The 16,538-nt window shown below is 40.2% G+C and overlaps 1 protein-coding gene across 2 annotated transcripts in view; it reads right to left on the reverse strand.

The window, feature by feature from the left end:
* LOC127353458 (guanine nucleotide-binding protein G(o) subunit alpha) overlaps positions 1 to 16,538 on the reverse strand; it is a 109,849-nt gene that overhangs the window by 17,375 nt on the left and 75,936 nt on the right. For both annotated transcript variants that reach the window (XM_051382718.1, XM_051382717.1), the window contains exons 5-6: positions 8,269 to 8,397; positions 5,220 to 5,349 (exon numbers count right to left, since the gene is read on the reverse strand). In XM_051382718.1, the coding sequence (XP_051238678.1) occupies positions 5,220 to 5,349; positions 8,269 to 8,397 (259 nt within the window). The remainder of the gene's footprint in view (positions 1 to 5,219; positions 5,350 to 8,268; positions 8,398 to 16,538) is intronic.

Consider the following 16,538-nt stretch of genomic DNA (forward strand, 5'->3'; position numbering starts at 1 on the left):
TATAACCGTTGATAAAGGATAACTTAAGGGTGCCCTGTGGAGCTTTTGACCACTAGGGGCGCTGTACAGCAATACTCTGTACTGAGTGCATTAAGTATTCTACATCATGTGCTTGAGGACATAAACTGCTCAAGGTGAGCAGAGGGTTACGTAATCTACATTTCTGCAAACTGCAATAGGCAGCAACAGTTTGTGGAGGTAATGAATTGTAAAAGGTAGCAGTGTACCAATGAAGGAGAAGAAACAAACTAGCTGATGTCAACAACGCACATTGAAATTCAAAGCTTTGCAAATGTTCTCTTGGGTCGAAAATTTAACATGTTTCAGAGGCCAAATACAACAAGTGCACTTTAGTATTAAAGTAGTAAAAGAAGTACATAATACTATAATAATAAATTATATATTAAAAGAAAACATATAAGACATGGATGTAAACACTGCTAAATTAGCATCCAAAATGCAGCTTAAAGGGTTACTAAGCATGAAAACTTTGGTTGATCAACAAAAACTATGATTAATACATTTAAGATTAAATTAATTAAAAAAATTTAGATTTTTCATCATTAGGCACTTTTCAATGTTAGTAGATCATGGGATTTGTGGCTCTTTAGATTGAGTTGTTGGCAGCTGGCAGAAAGCTTTGTTAGCAACAGTGCTTTATAAATAAGTATACCTCACCTAATTCTCAGCAGAAATTAAATTAAATGAATTTGTGTAGCAACAAATCATAACAGCGGTTATCTCAGGAGACTTTTCAAATAGATCAGGTCTCAATTGTGCTCCTTATAAAATTACAGAACACAGTTCAGTTTGCTAATGAAATCTGTAGAAGGTGATAAGCAAACCAACTGTTGGCATTACATTTTAGCTCAAGTAAAAAAGTCAGTGAAGAAACCTGTCAACACTGCTTATAAAAGTGCCTATTGATGAAAATGGATTATTTTTAAGAATGAGTTGAAAGCAGTTTCTCTCTGGTTATGATCCTTTATTGCCCAGTTTGGGACTGGAGAGGGAAGAAAAGGTGATCAGCTTACAGGAAACTGAAACTGTTGGAAAGGAGGATTAAATAGCTAGACAATAATTTAGAGAAATAAGAAAGTGATCAGACAGTCCGAAATCCGACAGATAGATAGACCGATAGAAAGATAGATAGATAGGTAAGATAGCATGCAATAAAACATCTGACAAACAGAAAGAGGCACTGCTTTCAACTCATGGTGAACGTATCAACCTATCGGGATGTTTCATACCTGTCTGTGGGTGGCGCATCTGTAGAAGATCTGACTGCTGATTGGTTAGAGAGGACAGTCGATGGCGAGAGTGACAGGAGGAGCGGAAGGAGCCAGAGATGCTGCAGGGCGGAGCTTAGAGCAGGAACAGAAAATGCAAGGGACCCGCCCACCCAGCCACGTTCCACTTCCTTTAAATGACACCCCCTTTGCCCCAAACACACACGTACACGCATACACACCCCTAGTGCTGAAAAGAAAGTGTTTAGAGGCAGGAGGACAAGACTTTATCCAGACAGTGTTCACCCAGAGCGCCTGTCATTTCAGACTCTAGTCTCTGTGTGCGTGTTTTCACAAAAACAAGACAAGGAGAGACAGAGAAAAACACAACGCAAGCAGTTCTTCAATAGAAAGAAGGGAATTACAAAGCAAAAGTAGTGTGTCGTACTGCATGTGCGCGTGTGTGTCCATACAGCACACAGATGTTTATAGATATACAGTCAAAACCTTTAAAATGGGACCAATGAGGTGCTCTTTTTTTTACTTTATTGTCCTCTCAAAAGGACAAAAACCCTACTAACAAAACAGACAACCTGTACTGTCAACTTACAATCTGGCAATATCATTCCATATCACACAGGTACTGCAAATGACATTGTATCTGCAGGTCTTCAAAAGTCTTAAAAAGTACTGAATGATTAAATTGAATTCACAGACGTCTTAAATATGTTCTCTTGCCTGCCACAGGCAATAATGTTAGTAATAAAATGTTCTTCTATCTGATCGCAGGCTGTTGGAGATGTTATGTACCGTGGGATTGTTGTGACAGGCGACTGTGTAGGAAGCTGTTCAATCCTTTTTTGTGTTTAGTTTCTGTGAGCACCATCAGACCTGCAACAAACACCATCACAACTGCTAGCTGTCTCATAATGTGCAAGTGTCAATGTTAGCAAAAACCAACTCGGACAAATGAATCATTTTTCATTGGTTAATCCATTCATCCATTTTATGCCACTTATCCATGTCCAGGTCACATTAATTCAATTGATCATATCATTAGGAATCATTGTGATATACTGCTGGGGAGCAGTGAAAAAACGTTATATAATAATTAATAATTCTAGGCCATATTGTCCCTACTGGCTTTCCATCACACTTTCATACTTTGGACGGTATGATTGTGCAAGATGGTAACTATAATTCTATGTGGTATTAAAAAGGCCTTTAAAAGTCTAAAAATCAAATGGATGATCTCTGAGAAGAGCCTGTTCTTTATGGTTATTGGCCTGATATCTTCTAAGTACTATCATATCAATAATTTCTTGCAGCAGAACAACTGCTTTGTTTCACCTGATGCTAAAATACTATGACTAGGACTCTTCTATTTTTCTGATCTCACTGCACATGCTAGTTGTCACATGACTTTAGGAATCTCCAGAAACCTCTTTCAACCTACTTGTGAAAACTACGTCACATGTCTTTGACATACTAGAAGTCACACCAACTACAAACATTGTGTACAAATATATATAATGTAGGCTATGGTTTGTAATGTAACAATAAAGCCTCTGAAGAAAATCTAATGAATAAACAATACAATATGAACTGTATATGCATTTTTTAAATTATTATTGGTAAGAGGTATACTGAGAATTTAATACAGGATCAGTATTAAGGGGAAAAGCTGGATCAAATCAAATTCATGTTGTATCAGTGATTTTAATGAGCTACCCAAAAGGGATATATGTATCACTTAATCACTGAGGAGGGGTGTTATCTCTCATGTCTGATTGTAGAATATTTTTTACTGTGCACAGTGCTTGTAATTTCTGAATCACATGCCTGGTTGTGTGTCTGGTAGCAGAACTGACGGAGGTTGTGGGCGCTTGCCGAAAAACATTTGGTTATTTGCCTGGTAATTAGAACTCCTACGCTAGTGTTTGCTCTTTAATGGTAACACATAATGTTGATCAGAACACTGTCTCACAGATAAAAAACAAAAATGAGCAGAACTGCTATTAATGTAGTCTGAACAGATAGGAATCTGGGATGTTTTATTTCTTTTTTGGTATACCCTTACTGCCTTGTATTCGTCTGTGTGAACTTGTATTTTAGCTGTGGGCTGTGCTGGTGAAAATGTAATAGTGTCCACAATATCATAGTAAAACAACACTGTACTCAAATAAAATGTACTGAGGTACTGTCAGAGGAAAACATTTTTTTACCATGGATTTCTCCCTGGAAATAGTGAGTCATTGCACCTATATGCTCAGGGATTCAAATTATGTTTACCATTAACGTTGTATGTAGCTTAAACATTTCCTGCTATTAACCAACAGAGCAGCTGTGCTCAAAATATTCCCATGACCCTACATTGCCTACATTTGGACAGACATCTGCAAAAACACAAAAAAACAAAACGCAACAATTAAATAGATTCAGATGTGCAGCACACATACTAGAAGCGCGTTTTTATGATGGATATTTTCTCTTTTCATCTGACGTTCTTTTGGAGCTCCCAGCTCAGAGGGAGGCTTGACGACATCTGCATAAATAGAGCAGCTACTGAACACAATTTCCCAGCTTGGAATTCTCAGAGGACACACTTCAGGCTTATAAATAGCAGTGAGCACCGTGCATTCAAATCAGCTTATTTGTTTTGGGTTACATATAATCATCTTTACAGCCACATGGCAGGTTGTGGCGCTTTGCTGAGGAAACACAGAGCCTGTGTTTCACCATTCCCAGAGCTTATTTTAACCAGACATTTTCATAAAGGTGTGCAGGGTTTCATTGTTTGCAGTTTGCACTTTCCATTGACTTCAAATGTGGTAAATCATGTTTTTTCTTATTGTTTTTACTTTTTATTTATTCATTTTTTTCTACATTTTTTTGGGGGGTTTTTTTGCCTTTATTGAATAGGACAGCTAGATAGACAGGAGAGAGGTGATGACGCACAGCAAACAGCCACAGGTCAGATCTGAACCCATTGCTGCTGCACCAAGGACTTAGCCTTGATACACTTCATGGATGATTTCTACACCTACTGTACATCTTAGAATGTACAGTCTACATCATTTGCCTCTATAATAATATGATATATATATAATAATAATAATAATAATACAGATCATTTGCTTTGACCAGCATGCAACTTGGTTTGCATCGTCAATGGAGGGAGGAAGGATTTGCATAGATAGAAAAAAAAAAAGCATAACCGTAACTCCTGTTTGCATTGAAGCCATCCAACAGTGTGTTCACCAGAGATGGAGCATTGTGGGATTACATGTTTTGGTAAACAATTCAAACTAGTATTTTGAATGTGGCCATCAGTGGTATTATGTTATTTACATGTTCTGTTATGACACCAGAGTTCAGTGAGAAGTCGGGATGGCGTACCAAAAGGACATCCAGAGGAAACACGATAGAATCCCAGAGGAATTCACACTGTGTTCAGATCGTAGGGAAAGTGAGAAGGCAGACCAGTGCTGCTGCTTCAGTATTATTAAATAACACCAGATATTACATAGATGCAAGATGAGAGAAAAGATAAAAGCAGATATGTCTGTCTGTACTAAAATGATCCATAAAATGTAAATAAACATTTTAAGTCTTTCATGCCTTCATTTATTTAGCGGCTCTTTGACGACCTTTACTGACATTTATCCCTCCCTGTCTCAAGCTTTTACACAGACCATGCGTTTGATGTCAGCTTACACATCATTTCTACATAGAGAACAAGCTTATACTCTATCTTTATATTATAGCTTTTACATAGCCTGTGTCAGAATGTATCAGATTATGTTGTCCCACATCCTGAATGTATAAAATAACAATACTGAGGCTATTTGATATAGTCTCATTTAAAGGTGGGCTCCAATATTTATAAATGGTCATAAGGCCACAGAGTGACAGAGAAAAGGCATCAGTGAGAAAGGGATAGAGAGACGGAGTGAGACAGAACATACACATGTGAACATCTGTCCTTACCGTGGTCTCGTCCTCATGCAGCACCTGGTCGTATCCGCTGAGTGCCACACAGAAAATGATGGCTGTGACATCCTCAAAACAGTGGATCCACTTCTTCCTCTCCGACCTCTGACCCCCCACATCAAACAGCCTGACAGAAAAAGGGATGTGAATATCACACATGTACAAACCCACACAAGCACATTTTTCTTTCATTCTTATGTCACAGTCAGGTCAAATCTAAACAGAAGTGGAAAGACGGTGACTTCTGAAGCCAAGCAGCTTCTGTAGCATTCTCAGTTTGTAGGCCCATTTATAAACTGGGCCAGTTATTGGTTTCTGTTTGTCTATTGGCTCATTATTCCAGCAGTGGCACATTTCTTTCATATGTGACAATTCTGGCGTTCTTCCCAGTTCATAAAGTGGTTCTCTATCTTGCATTGAACTGATATTGTAAACCTTAGGTTTTATTATCAGACTTGTTGTACCCAAGTGTGTTCTCAATAATTCTCTTGTTGACTCTTTTATTTTCTTTTTCTGGGCTCAAGCTCAGTCAGTGTCTCTAAAGTATCCTTTTTCTGGCAGTTTTCATCTCTCAATGTTATCTTTTGGATGTGGTGTGGTATTACTGGTTATGAGTAATACCGTAAATAAAAGAGTGTAGGGGTGTAACGGTACGTGTATTCGTCCCTGTATAGGACGTTTGGTTTGGTATGCGACTGCCTCGGTTCGGTGCGCCCTGTGACCCAAACAATTACTGGCAAAATAGTTTATTTATGTTTAGATTAGTGCTGTCAGTTAAACGCGTTATTAACGGCGTTAACGCAAACCCATTTTAATGGAGTAAATTTTTTATCGCGAGATTAACCTTCTTTTTGGCCTAGCACACTTTGTAGTTTTTTTCACATGCTGTTGCAACAACTAGTAACGTTAGAAAAACTACAACACCACACCGGATCTAGTTAGACCGGAAACAAAACAACAGGCACGCCGCACACACTTGTTTAAGAGTAGTAGACGTTCATTTTGAGTGGATGGCGAGCGCCAGACGCCGAAATGGATGCCAATAATATTCTGAATGGAAAGTTTACTTTTAAAAAGTTGCCAAATGGTTCCATTGACAAGACCAAAGTGATCTGTGTGTTTTGTCGTTGTGAACTGAGCTATCATCGCAGCACGTCCAGTCTGAAATACCACTAAGCACACAGTTGATGCGAATTCTCCGCCCCCTCGTCAAAGCCAGGCGACAATGGATGATGTTAGTGTGAAATTGAACACTACAGTAGCCTATATGCCAATGTTGTTTTCAATAAAAACAACATTTGCACAAAGCAAGCCGATCCACTTTTCCATGTTGATAAGAGCATTATAATGAGAAAAAATAATGGGACAAAAAGAAATCAAGGGACATTTAGAATAGATAAAAATGTGCGATTAATTGCGAGTTAACTATGACATTAATGCGATTAATCGCGATTAAATATTTTAATCGTTTGACAGCACTAGTTTACATACTCGCACAAAAGGAACGCAAATTCTAAAGCTCGACTTTTACCTGGAGTTCAATGACTGGCTAGCCTACCTGCCTTTCTACCTACCTACCTACCTTTTGAGAAGTGGGTCTGGAGGGAGGCCTGAAGGGAGGGGGTGTGATTTTTTAGTCTCTAGTCTCTCCAATGTTACCTACCCTAGCTTTAATCAGTCCGTTGGTCCTGCCCTCTATAAACGAGTGCAAGCTACACAGTTATCAACAGTTCAGATGAGTAAGAATTCAACAGAACAAATGAGATACTGTTAATGTTTATGTACATCTTTTCTTTTTTTGTTTGTTTGTTTGTTTGTTTGGGTTTTCCATGCTGTACCAAGAACATACCAAACCGTAACTCCAAAACTGAGGTACATAATGTACATTTTGTGTACAATTACACTCCTATAAGAGAGTGCCTGACCTGGCAACTGAGTCAGAAATGTACTTGCCCAAAGTCAATTTTTCTTTAGCTGTCTAAAGGCGTCCATACAACATTTTTGGGCTGTCTAAGACAAAAGCTGACAATCGTGAGACAGATGAGGTAAAGTCTTCGGTAGTGAATCAAAACAGTGGTCCTAGATAGAGACACGTCCCATGACAGCAAATTTGGAGCTTTAGTGATCAAAGACAGCCTGCAGCAAAATTCTGACTACAAAAACTTTGGATAGAATACTAAAAATTTATGCCGCCCTGGACAGCGCGTCCTATGTACTAAGGCTAAATTCTTTAATGTCTGCTTGATGCATCCCCCCTGATTCCCCCACTTCCTGTCTATCTTATCACGATCAAAAACAGGCATATATGTGATTGGTAATGGTAGGTAGGTTGATGGGTTACACCCAGTACAGGAACACTGTAAACTCCCACACACTACCTGACTGCCAGTGATAGCAATTGAGCTGACAATATTTAGGGCTTCTCAACAAAACACACCCAGCAAACCACCTACTCAGCTGCCACACACACAGCAGAAAGCACCCTTCAGCAGGACTAACATCGCTCTTTTTTTGTTTAAATTGAGTGTGTGTCAATGTATCTGAACACATGGTACATATGGTGTGTGTGTGTGTATGTGTGTGTGTGAGAAAGGCTGAGACAGAAAGTGAAACAAAGTTGAAGTGCAATGGTGCATCCATTCAGAAAAATAACTGGTGTCTACAGCTTATTAACCTCTCCGCTCTGCGTGCACGTCAATACATTTATGTGTGTGTGTGTGTGTGTAAGCACAGGTACACAAGAGAGGCAGAAATAGGGTAATTAAAAGAGAGGTAAGAAAGACTCCTCCTATCTTTTCTCTTCCCTTTCCTCCTTCCGTCCCATCATACCCTCCTCTCTGTCATCATTCCCATAGCTCCTTGCTCTAATTGAATCAAGTCTCATTAAAAAGACAGACAATCATAAATATAGACACTTGTTTAAAGTATTTAATCTTATTAATTACAGACTGGATTTCCTACTGTACGCATGGATAGAGGAGCAGACCCAGAGATGATAAAGACTAATCAGAAGTTTCAAATGTCCCTGCCAGAAGTTAATACTGACCTGAAGTGGAGGTTTTTGAAGGTAAAGTGTGTCTCGACGATGCCTGTGGTCTTCACTCGGGTCCTCAGGATGTCCTGCTCTGTGGGCTGGTAGTCTGGCGCACCAATCCGATCTAGGCTGTCTAGGTAGCTGCACACAGACACACACAACAAAGACACAGACTGTAAATGAGCAGCAATGTACTTCTAGCTTTGTTACTGTAACTAGGCCTGTCAAGCTTTGGTTTGTCCACATGCTGAAGTGGTGAACATGGGGCTATAGTGAGAGGGATACTTGGCATTTAAAGAGTTGGGAGGATCATGTTGTTACCCAAGATAAGAATGAAAACACACTTTGTGAAAATAAGAACGAGTATGTAAGCGAACGGCTCAACAGGATTATGTTAAAACAAACAACAACTGGCCAGCCAAATGCGTTTCAGGTAGACTGAAACTAAAAATGCAGACACTGAACTCTTTATAATTTGTCTTTATACTTCCAGAAACAGACATAAAGGTAGTGCAAAGGCAGAGTGCAGTGACAGTTTCAGTGTCTTCTTCCTGACAAAATCTAAATGTAATTTGAATGTAATTCAGCTGCAAACATCATAAAGTCAGCCAGAGACAGCCTTTTCAACCCACTCTGGGAGCTAACATTAGCGTAATAAGCTGATAAAATCTGCTAGTGACAGTTGTCTTTTCAGCAGACAAAATAAACCGTCATGAGCTGGAAAGAAAGGCTGCTTCTGTCTACCTCTGTCTGTTATCAAGAACCCACAGTTTCAAAAATCACACAATTTTGTTATCAATGTAAACTGCATATCTGATAATGAAAACAGAAAGCTGGACAGCTGTAGCAGCAGTGAGTGGGGGGTGCAGGGCTTAGTGAATAGTCAGTTCTGATGCTGGTCTTTTAGAGGATGGTTATAATTGTGTCTGTCTTCCTTTGAAGTCAGCCACAAATCCATTAGTAGCTCCATGCATCCCACCTTTTAGTCTCATGTAGACCTAAGTAGATCAAAGGCTAGAGTTTGCTGATCACACTGACGGAGTAAGGGTATGATTACTTAACACAGATGCACTTGCTTTGCTGTAATCCACTTTGCGTGAAGGTGTGATGATGTATGTTATGGCTCAGGTGGGTGAAACAGTAAACATTACAAACACGCAGAATATGACACCAACCCACTGGATTACTGTCATTAATAATGATGGTAAATGTGCTACTGACTGCAGTGGGGTAATCTTCTATCTACCTGCTCCCTCTATTGGAGGTCAGAGGTCAAGATTAGCTACTTGTCAGTACTGCCACAAACGGTAAAGAATCTGTCCCTTTCCTTTGACAGGACTTTATCTAATTATCTAAATCTAATTACTTTTATTTCCTGGAATACAGAGAGTCTTAAGTGGTAAATTCAAGCTGTCTGAAGGAGTGGCCAGTTTCCCATGGTTTCCCATCAAAACATTGCCTCACCTCCCTGATTCCTACACATCAAACAATTAAAGGCTGTCAGCCCTGGTTGGCCGATTACATGCATATGGAAACGAAGTTACCACGTTGAGTAGCCTCTTGGTAAGCAGTGAGAAAGGGAAGTGGGTGGGTGAGAGGACTCTGTTGAGTTATGTAATGGAATATCCCTGGAAGTGGACCTTTATTTTTTAATGTAGTATAAATCAAATAATCCTGAATAGTACAGTTCAGAGATTCATCTCACAGGCCTCGGAGGGTGGCTCTCTGGCTGAGGGATCACTCTACCTCCATACAGTATTAATCCACCCCACCATCAGGCAGAGAATAAGGGAGACAGTGAAGAAAGAGGAGTGACTTGATTACGTATTCACTTTTACAACATTGCCCCTGAGAATCTTTTATTCTGACTGGCTGGCAGGTGTCCGTTATGTTCTTTTAATGCCATGTTCTCTGCCTCCGCTGACTTACAATGGTGTAATGCCCATCTTGCTGCAGAGCGAGGTCTCAGCAATGCTAATTATTTTCCACACAACATCCTTTTAAAGAAAATATTAGTTTTGTAAGCCAACAGAGAGGGGCTGACAGATATATAAAGACAGAAGAGCAGGAGAGATGAGCTAGACCTATACCCACATCATGCAGCCCTTTAATGTAATGGTGTAAAGTCTTTATTTATAGATTGGCTAGAGTGTTGTTTCAGAGCTTTTAAATGGATGCCGAGTTGCTTCTAAAAAAGTGAGAGAAAAAGATAAAAGGCCAGAGAGAGGGAGGAGATATTGGGCTGATGGTAACAAGAAGCGGTTGGCGCACACACACACACACACACACACACACACACACACACACACACACACACACACACACACACACACACACACAAAGACACAAGTGCAGACACACACTGCACGCTCACACAGCTTCAGTGATAAGAACTATTGATTACACAGAAAGGAATATGGCTTAGAGCTTGGTGTTTGGAGAGGATGTAGATAGGAAGAGCTGAAAGAGCCACAATGATCTGCTGGACCTTGGATACTCAGATACTCAGCTGTACTAGAAGAAAATTAAGCCCCCATCCTACAGTCCTACAGCCCTCACTTCATTTTCCAACACTGCTGTTCTCCAGATAAAGGTTCGTACACAACACAATGAGAAATTTCAAGAGAGCCAGGGAGGCAGTGAGTAGCCGAGTCAGTCACACGTGTAAGGCACAAGGAGATAGGGCTTAAGCGATTAGCTGACAATAATCAGCAGCTACTCTGGTAACTGATTAGGCATTACGTTCACCATTTACAGCTTCTCATATGTGAGGATGTGATGCTTTTCTTTGTCATATATGATCGTAAACTCAATATCTTTGGGTTGCAAATTGTTGGTAGAATGAACGAGGACATCTGAATACGTCACTGTTTGGCTCTGGGAAATTATAATAGAATAAACATTTTTAACTGGTTTATCAGGAAGATAATCAGCAGGCTAACTGATAACAATAGTAACAATCGCTAGTTGCAGCCTTTTTAAGCATTATAAAATGCGTGTTCAGTGCGCTCTCAAGCTGTCAATGAATGTCAGTGAATCTTATTTTTGACCACTTCAGTATCTGTTCGGTAATGTCTCCCCTGGCTGTCTATTTCCTGTCAAACTCCACTTGCTATGAAGAAATGAAAATGAAAAACACTATAAAGGCTGCACTTAGATATTTGACTATTGAGTAAGAAAGGTCAGTAAAAATTGCCCATTATTGTTGTGACTCTGCTGACCTTCACCACCACGGGAGGTTGAACCCTCTCTGAAGAGAAGCTGTCTGCTCCTCCTGTTCACCGTTTCCACCCTGCAGCCACGTTTCAAGAATAATACTTCTGACATGAACTTACATGAACACAAATAGTACCATTGTTTTATGTATAGAACTGCTGTCCCCTGAGGGCAGTACATACACAGCAATGCAGATTACATTAAATCATGCCTGGGCCGGGTAATGACTTTTGCATGCTCGTGTTGCCTGGTTTTTAGATAGCATATAGTATGCAGACCACCACTGCATTAGTCCTTTTCCTCATCCTGATATTACTCTTCATGGTGCACTAAGTCGATTAACACCAGACCCCAGTGTATGCTTCTCTCATTTCCCTGGTGATGTACAGTATTAGAGATTATCAATGGAAGAGTGTACGGCACAAAAAGGGAGACAACCGGAGAGAATGTTGTCTGCGAGGTGATAACAACGAGGATGAGCGCATTGTGTGTGTGAGTGTGCACGTGTGTGTGTGTGTGTGTGTGTGTGTGTCTGTATCCAGCATTGAAAAGTTCTCCCGACAAGCTGCGATATTCAACATCACTCTCATAACACTCCACCCTCCTTCTGTTACAGACTCTTCTGTTTTCAGTAGCCTGCAGTATTGCTGCATGTACTGTGTAAAAAGAGTCACCGCACTGACCAGTAATTAACATCAACTAAGGCACTAGCGTTGATAAAACAGCGGCTTGGCACTAAAGAGGACTGATAGTCTCTATGTATTTTGGGGTGGAAAGTGGAGAAGGTACAAGAATAGGAAAGCGAGGCGTGGCAGGAACATCTAAAGGCCAGCAGAGTGAGAGAGATGAGAAGTATTTAGGCGAGTGCGAGCCAAGTTCTAGCACAGTCATATTGATCCCTTGCTGTATTAACTCAAGTTCAATGACCATACATTAGCCATTTACATTGGCATGTGGTTCACTACACAAATGTAACCCATCAAACAAGGGTCACAAGGACCGACACGTGCTTAATAATACAGTAACGTCAAATATGAATACATCACGCCTGTGCTTGTCTCCCTACAATGGCTCCCTGTCAAAGATAGAATTGATTTTAAAATGTTGTTACTCCCTTTTTTAAAGTGTTAAACCGACTTGCTCCCTCATACATTTCGGATTTATTACCCTTGCATGTGCCACCCCGACCCTTCAGATCTTCCTCGGATGCAGCCCGGCTGGTTATTCCTAGGTCATGGTGTGTGTGGCAAAAGGCTTTTGCCATTATAGCCCCCACACTCAGACATCTCTTTATTCTTTTTGTGCAAGCTTTTGGAAATATTCAATGTTTTTATTCCTATTTATTTGTTCTTATTCATTCTATTGTTTTATTACTTCTGTGCTCATGTTTCTTATTGTCATTTTATCTGCCTGTTTTTATTTTTCCTTTGTACAGCACTTTGTAACATAGTTAAGAAATGTCATTAAGTGTGAAAATAGGATTTTAACAGTACATATATTTGAATCATACCAATGTATTTTATGGCAGAATTGATATACCTATAAATGTACCATAAAACATGTCTATATGGCACGTATAGTTTCAGCCCAAGAGAGGTGTCGATTACTGTCGTTGAGTAACCGGCTTTTACATGGTCAGACATCTGCCTCATTGTGATGTTCCAACACATATTTACAACTGACACTTGTGACTACTACAGAGGCTGCAGGGACATGATACAACATGATACTACCTGTGGCCACAACATAAAAGGGCTCTGAATCGATAGTGGAAAAAGCTTTCTCATTATTTAGCCCAGAAAGAAGAAGAAGAAGATAAACCAGGAAATTTCTCATCTCGTGTACACGTGCTTCCAGGCACGTCTTAAATCATCACTGACCACATCTATTTCACATTTGAGCCATTGAGCCAGAGATGTGTCCTTTTTGACCTGTTGTCAACAGAGGACAAAGATAACAACTTTCTAAAGCCAGCAATGGACAAATAACGGTACCCACCAGCACCAAGATTTACTATATTTATCTATTAAAATCAATACAGCTATAGCAGCTTCACATTATTACCTGGTTCCAAGTTCAGTGATATTAGTGGGCACTCTGTACTTGATCTTTTTAATGTTGCACTCTTCAGCGTAATAAACCAAAGCATCAAAGCCATGCTCTGGTCCAGGGCCCATTTAACTACTTCATATGGCATCTTAATGTCATGTGTGCATACACAGTAGAGGATGTGACTGATGCCAAGTGAGTACATGCATACCACAGTGTCATAAAGGCAGGGGATGTAAATCATAAACAGAGTGTTTGTGTATTGTGGTAAATAGGTCAGTACATGCAGGGCATTCGTACAAAGACAGAGAGAGACAGAGGGAGGTGGCTTCAGGCAGTAGTTACTCCTCTCAGAATAGAGCTTTCTGCTTTCTATGTAATACAAACACACACTGCATGCACACCTACACAAAGACCCCCGACTGCTATCATAGCCTTCTTCATCAAATAAAATCAAATAAGCCTGTAACAAACACCTTTAACCTCACTGTATCACCTGACAACCAAAAAGCCTTTTCAAAGCAGGAGAAATATAACTGACTTTCTTCTTCTGTTAGGGATTTTAGAGACAGAGAAGCACACACACAGACACAGACAGAGACACATACACACACCTTCACACACACAAACTGAGCGTGGTCTGATCATGTGCTATCTGTCCTATCAGTTCATTGGCTCGTTGGCCTGTTCTGCTCCACAGGCACCAACATAATAGGAAGTGTGCATCAATCTTTAATGTGACATTTAACATAGACACACACACGGGCACGCACATGCGCGCACACACACACACGCTTATACTCGCACACAGAGCCGATGTTGTTTGAGTTAATTGAGCACATGTAAATGTTGATAGGAATATGTTTGCACTCCTTCCAAGATGTCTGTCATGATGATAAATATCTGTCTTGCAGAATCATTCAATCGCTTTGATGTGCTTTCTTTGTCTAAGCCTCTGTTTGAATTCCCCACCTTTAACTTTCCCTCTCTTATCTCTTCTCTGCTCTCTTCAGTCCCCTCTATTTATTCTGTTTTAACTTGCCTCTATTAGCTTTGGTCTGGACACTTGTTTCAGCTGGCAGGTTCCCATCCAAATGGTGCATTTGATCTCATCTCTACATGTGGTCTCTTCTCATTTTAGCGAGTTCTACACAAATTATTGTGTTTATATAGTTCTATTACAAATGTAACAGTTCTTTTTAAACTAGTGATGGTATCGTTTTATTGATACTGGTATTGATACTGATAATTATCGATACTCTTATTGATACTGCATTTGGTGCAAAATAGACGACATGAAAAGATGTGAAAATATTCAACAGTTATTTTATCACTTTTTTACAGAAATAACAAGTTAAACTATTTCCTGAGTTACTGCATTTCCATTCAATTAGGTAAGTTTGAGCCAGCTGTTTATGTAACATTAATACCAGTCCAAGAGCTTATCGGTATTTCGGTACAGAACTAGTACTGACTATTGCCTCTAAATTATAAGTAAGACCTAACAGATAATGAGGCATCTTCTCACAAAAAATAATACATGTTGAAGTAAAGGAGCTTATAACGAGGCCAGTTTTGAAATCAGTGTCTTTTTTCAGTTTTGTTGCACCAGACAGCAGCAGGAAGTTGCACTCCACACATTTAGAATAGTGGTTAAACTGTTGACCTGAGCAATGTTTGATGTGTCCTAGTATATGATTAGGACAAATGCCTGCCAGCAAGTCAGAAACTATTACTTGATTGTCCTCGATTGTGGTATAGATAAAATGTGTGGACTGCGGTTGGTGCGCAGTCATTATTTCTGAAACATCCTGCTGCCTCCGATATCAGCAAATGTTTCAATCTTAACATTACCTGACTAACAAACAGTGGCAGCCAGTTCACTGAACCCAGTAATATTAGTAGAAATCCAAAGGTTTTCTATGACTTTCCCTGGATAAATATTATAACGCAGTGACTCACTAACATAAACATAATTCACTAGTCCTTCCAGAGGGGCATACTTTGTGCTTTTCACCATTACAATACTCCCAGGTACCTAGGCTGAGTCCTTGCTGTAGCGGCAGTGGGTTTGCAATCGACCTGTGGCCCTTTGCGGCATGTTATTTCCTCTCTCTCTCTCTCTCCCGTCTATCTTGAGTTGTCCTATCAATAAAGGCAAGAAAAGGCTCATACATAACATTCACTACAGAGCCTATAAGAGTGAGTGGTGTACATACAGAGGTTGCACTGCATGCAGCAACACAGATCTCTGACTCCATCTGTCACTCTGCTGCAGTCTCCCTTTATGTCACTGTGTAATGTCATCGGATGTATGGTGCACAATTAAACAAGGGCTACACGCACAAACATGGCACTTGAGGGAAATGACTCCCTCAACCCTCCCCCCCCGCTGTCTCTCTCTCTCTCTCTCCACCCACACAGGCACTCAGCATAAATCAGGCCCAGTACTTGTAAGGGAGATTGACTGTGTGTTATAATAGCAACTGTATGATCGCATTCAGAAGATTATAAATAAACAGTGGCGTGTGTGCATGTTTTTGTTTTTTAATGGTGGGTGGGTGGATTAAGGGATGGGGGGCAGCTAATGAGTGATGCATTGATCTGGGAAACAAAAAAAACTGAGCTGGGCAGTTGGAATACACACACACTAACAGTGCTGAGTCAGTGATAATGTACTTCTGGTGGTGCTACACAGACAGCACCAAATTCAGAACACACACCGTGTTGCTTACTATAAATACACACACCCACAAATGACCACCACCAACACAAGGATGGTAAAAGGGGAATAAACTCAGTTTGCCCATTTTCTACGCTGCCGGTGTTAGGGCTGCCCTGAAACTCAGTGATTTAAATCATCAACGGTTAGGCTGCAAGTAGACTCGCATTCAGTCAGTCGAAAAGCTGCTTGTTTTTCAGCTGTATATTGTGCCCAGAAGGACAGCATGGCAGGCTGTAAACTTTACAAACCGGCCACTCTTACACTCTCCGGTGCTCTGGTGCTGACTGTCAGT

This window comes from Dicentrarchus labrax, unplaced genomic scaffold (genome assembly GCF_905237075.1).
Source record: "Dicentrarchus labrax unplaced genomic scaffold, dlabrax2021, whole genome shotgun sequence".
Taxonomy (NCBI): Eukaryota; Metazoa; Chordata; class Actinopteri; family Moronidae; genus Dicentrarchus; species Dicentrarchus labrax.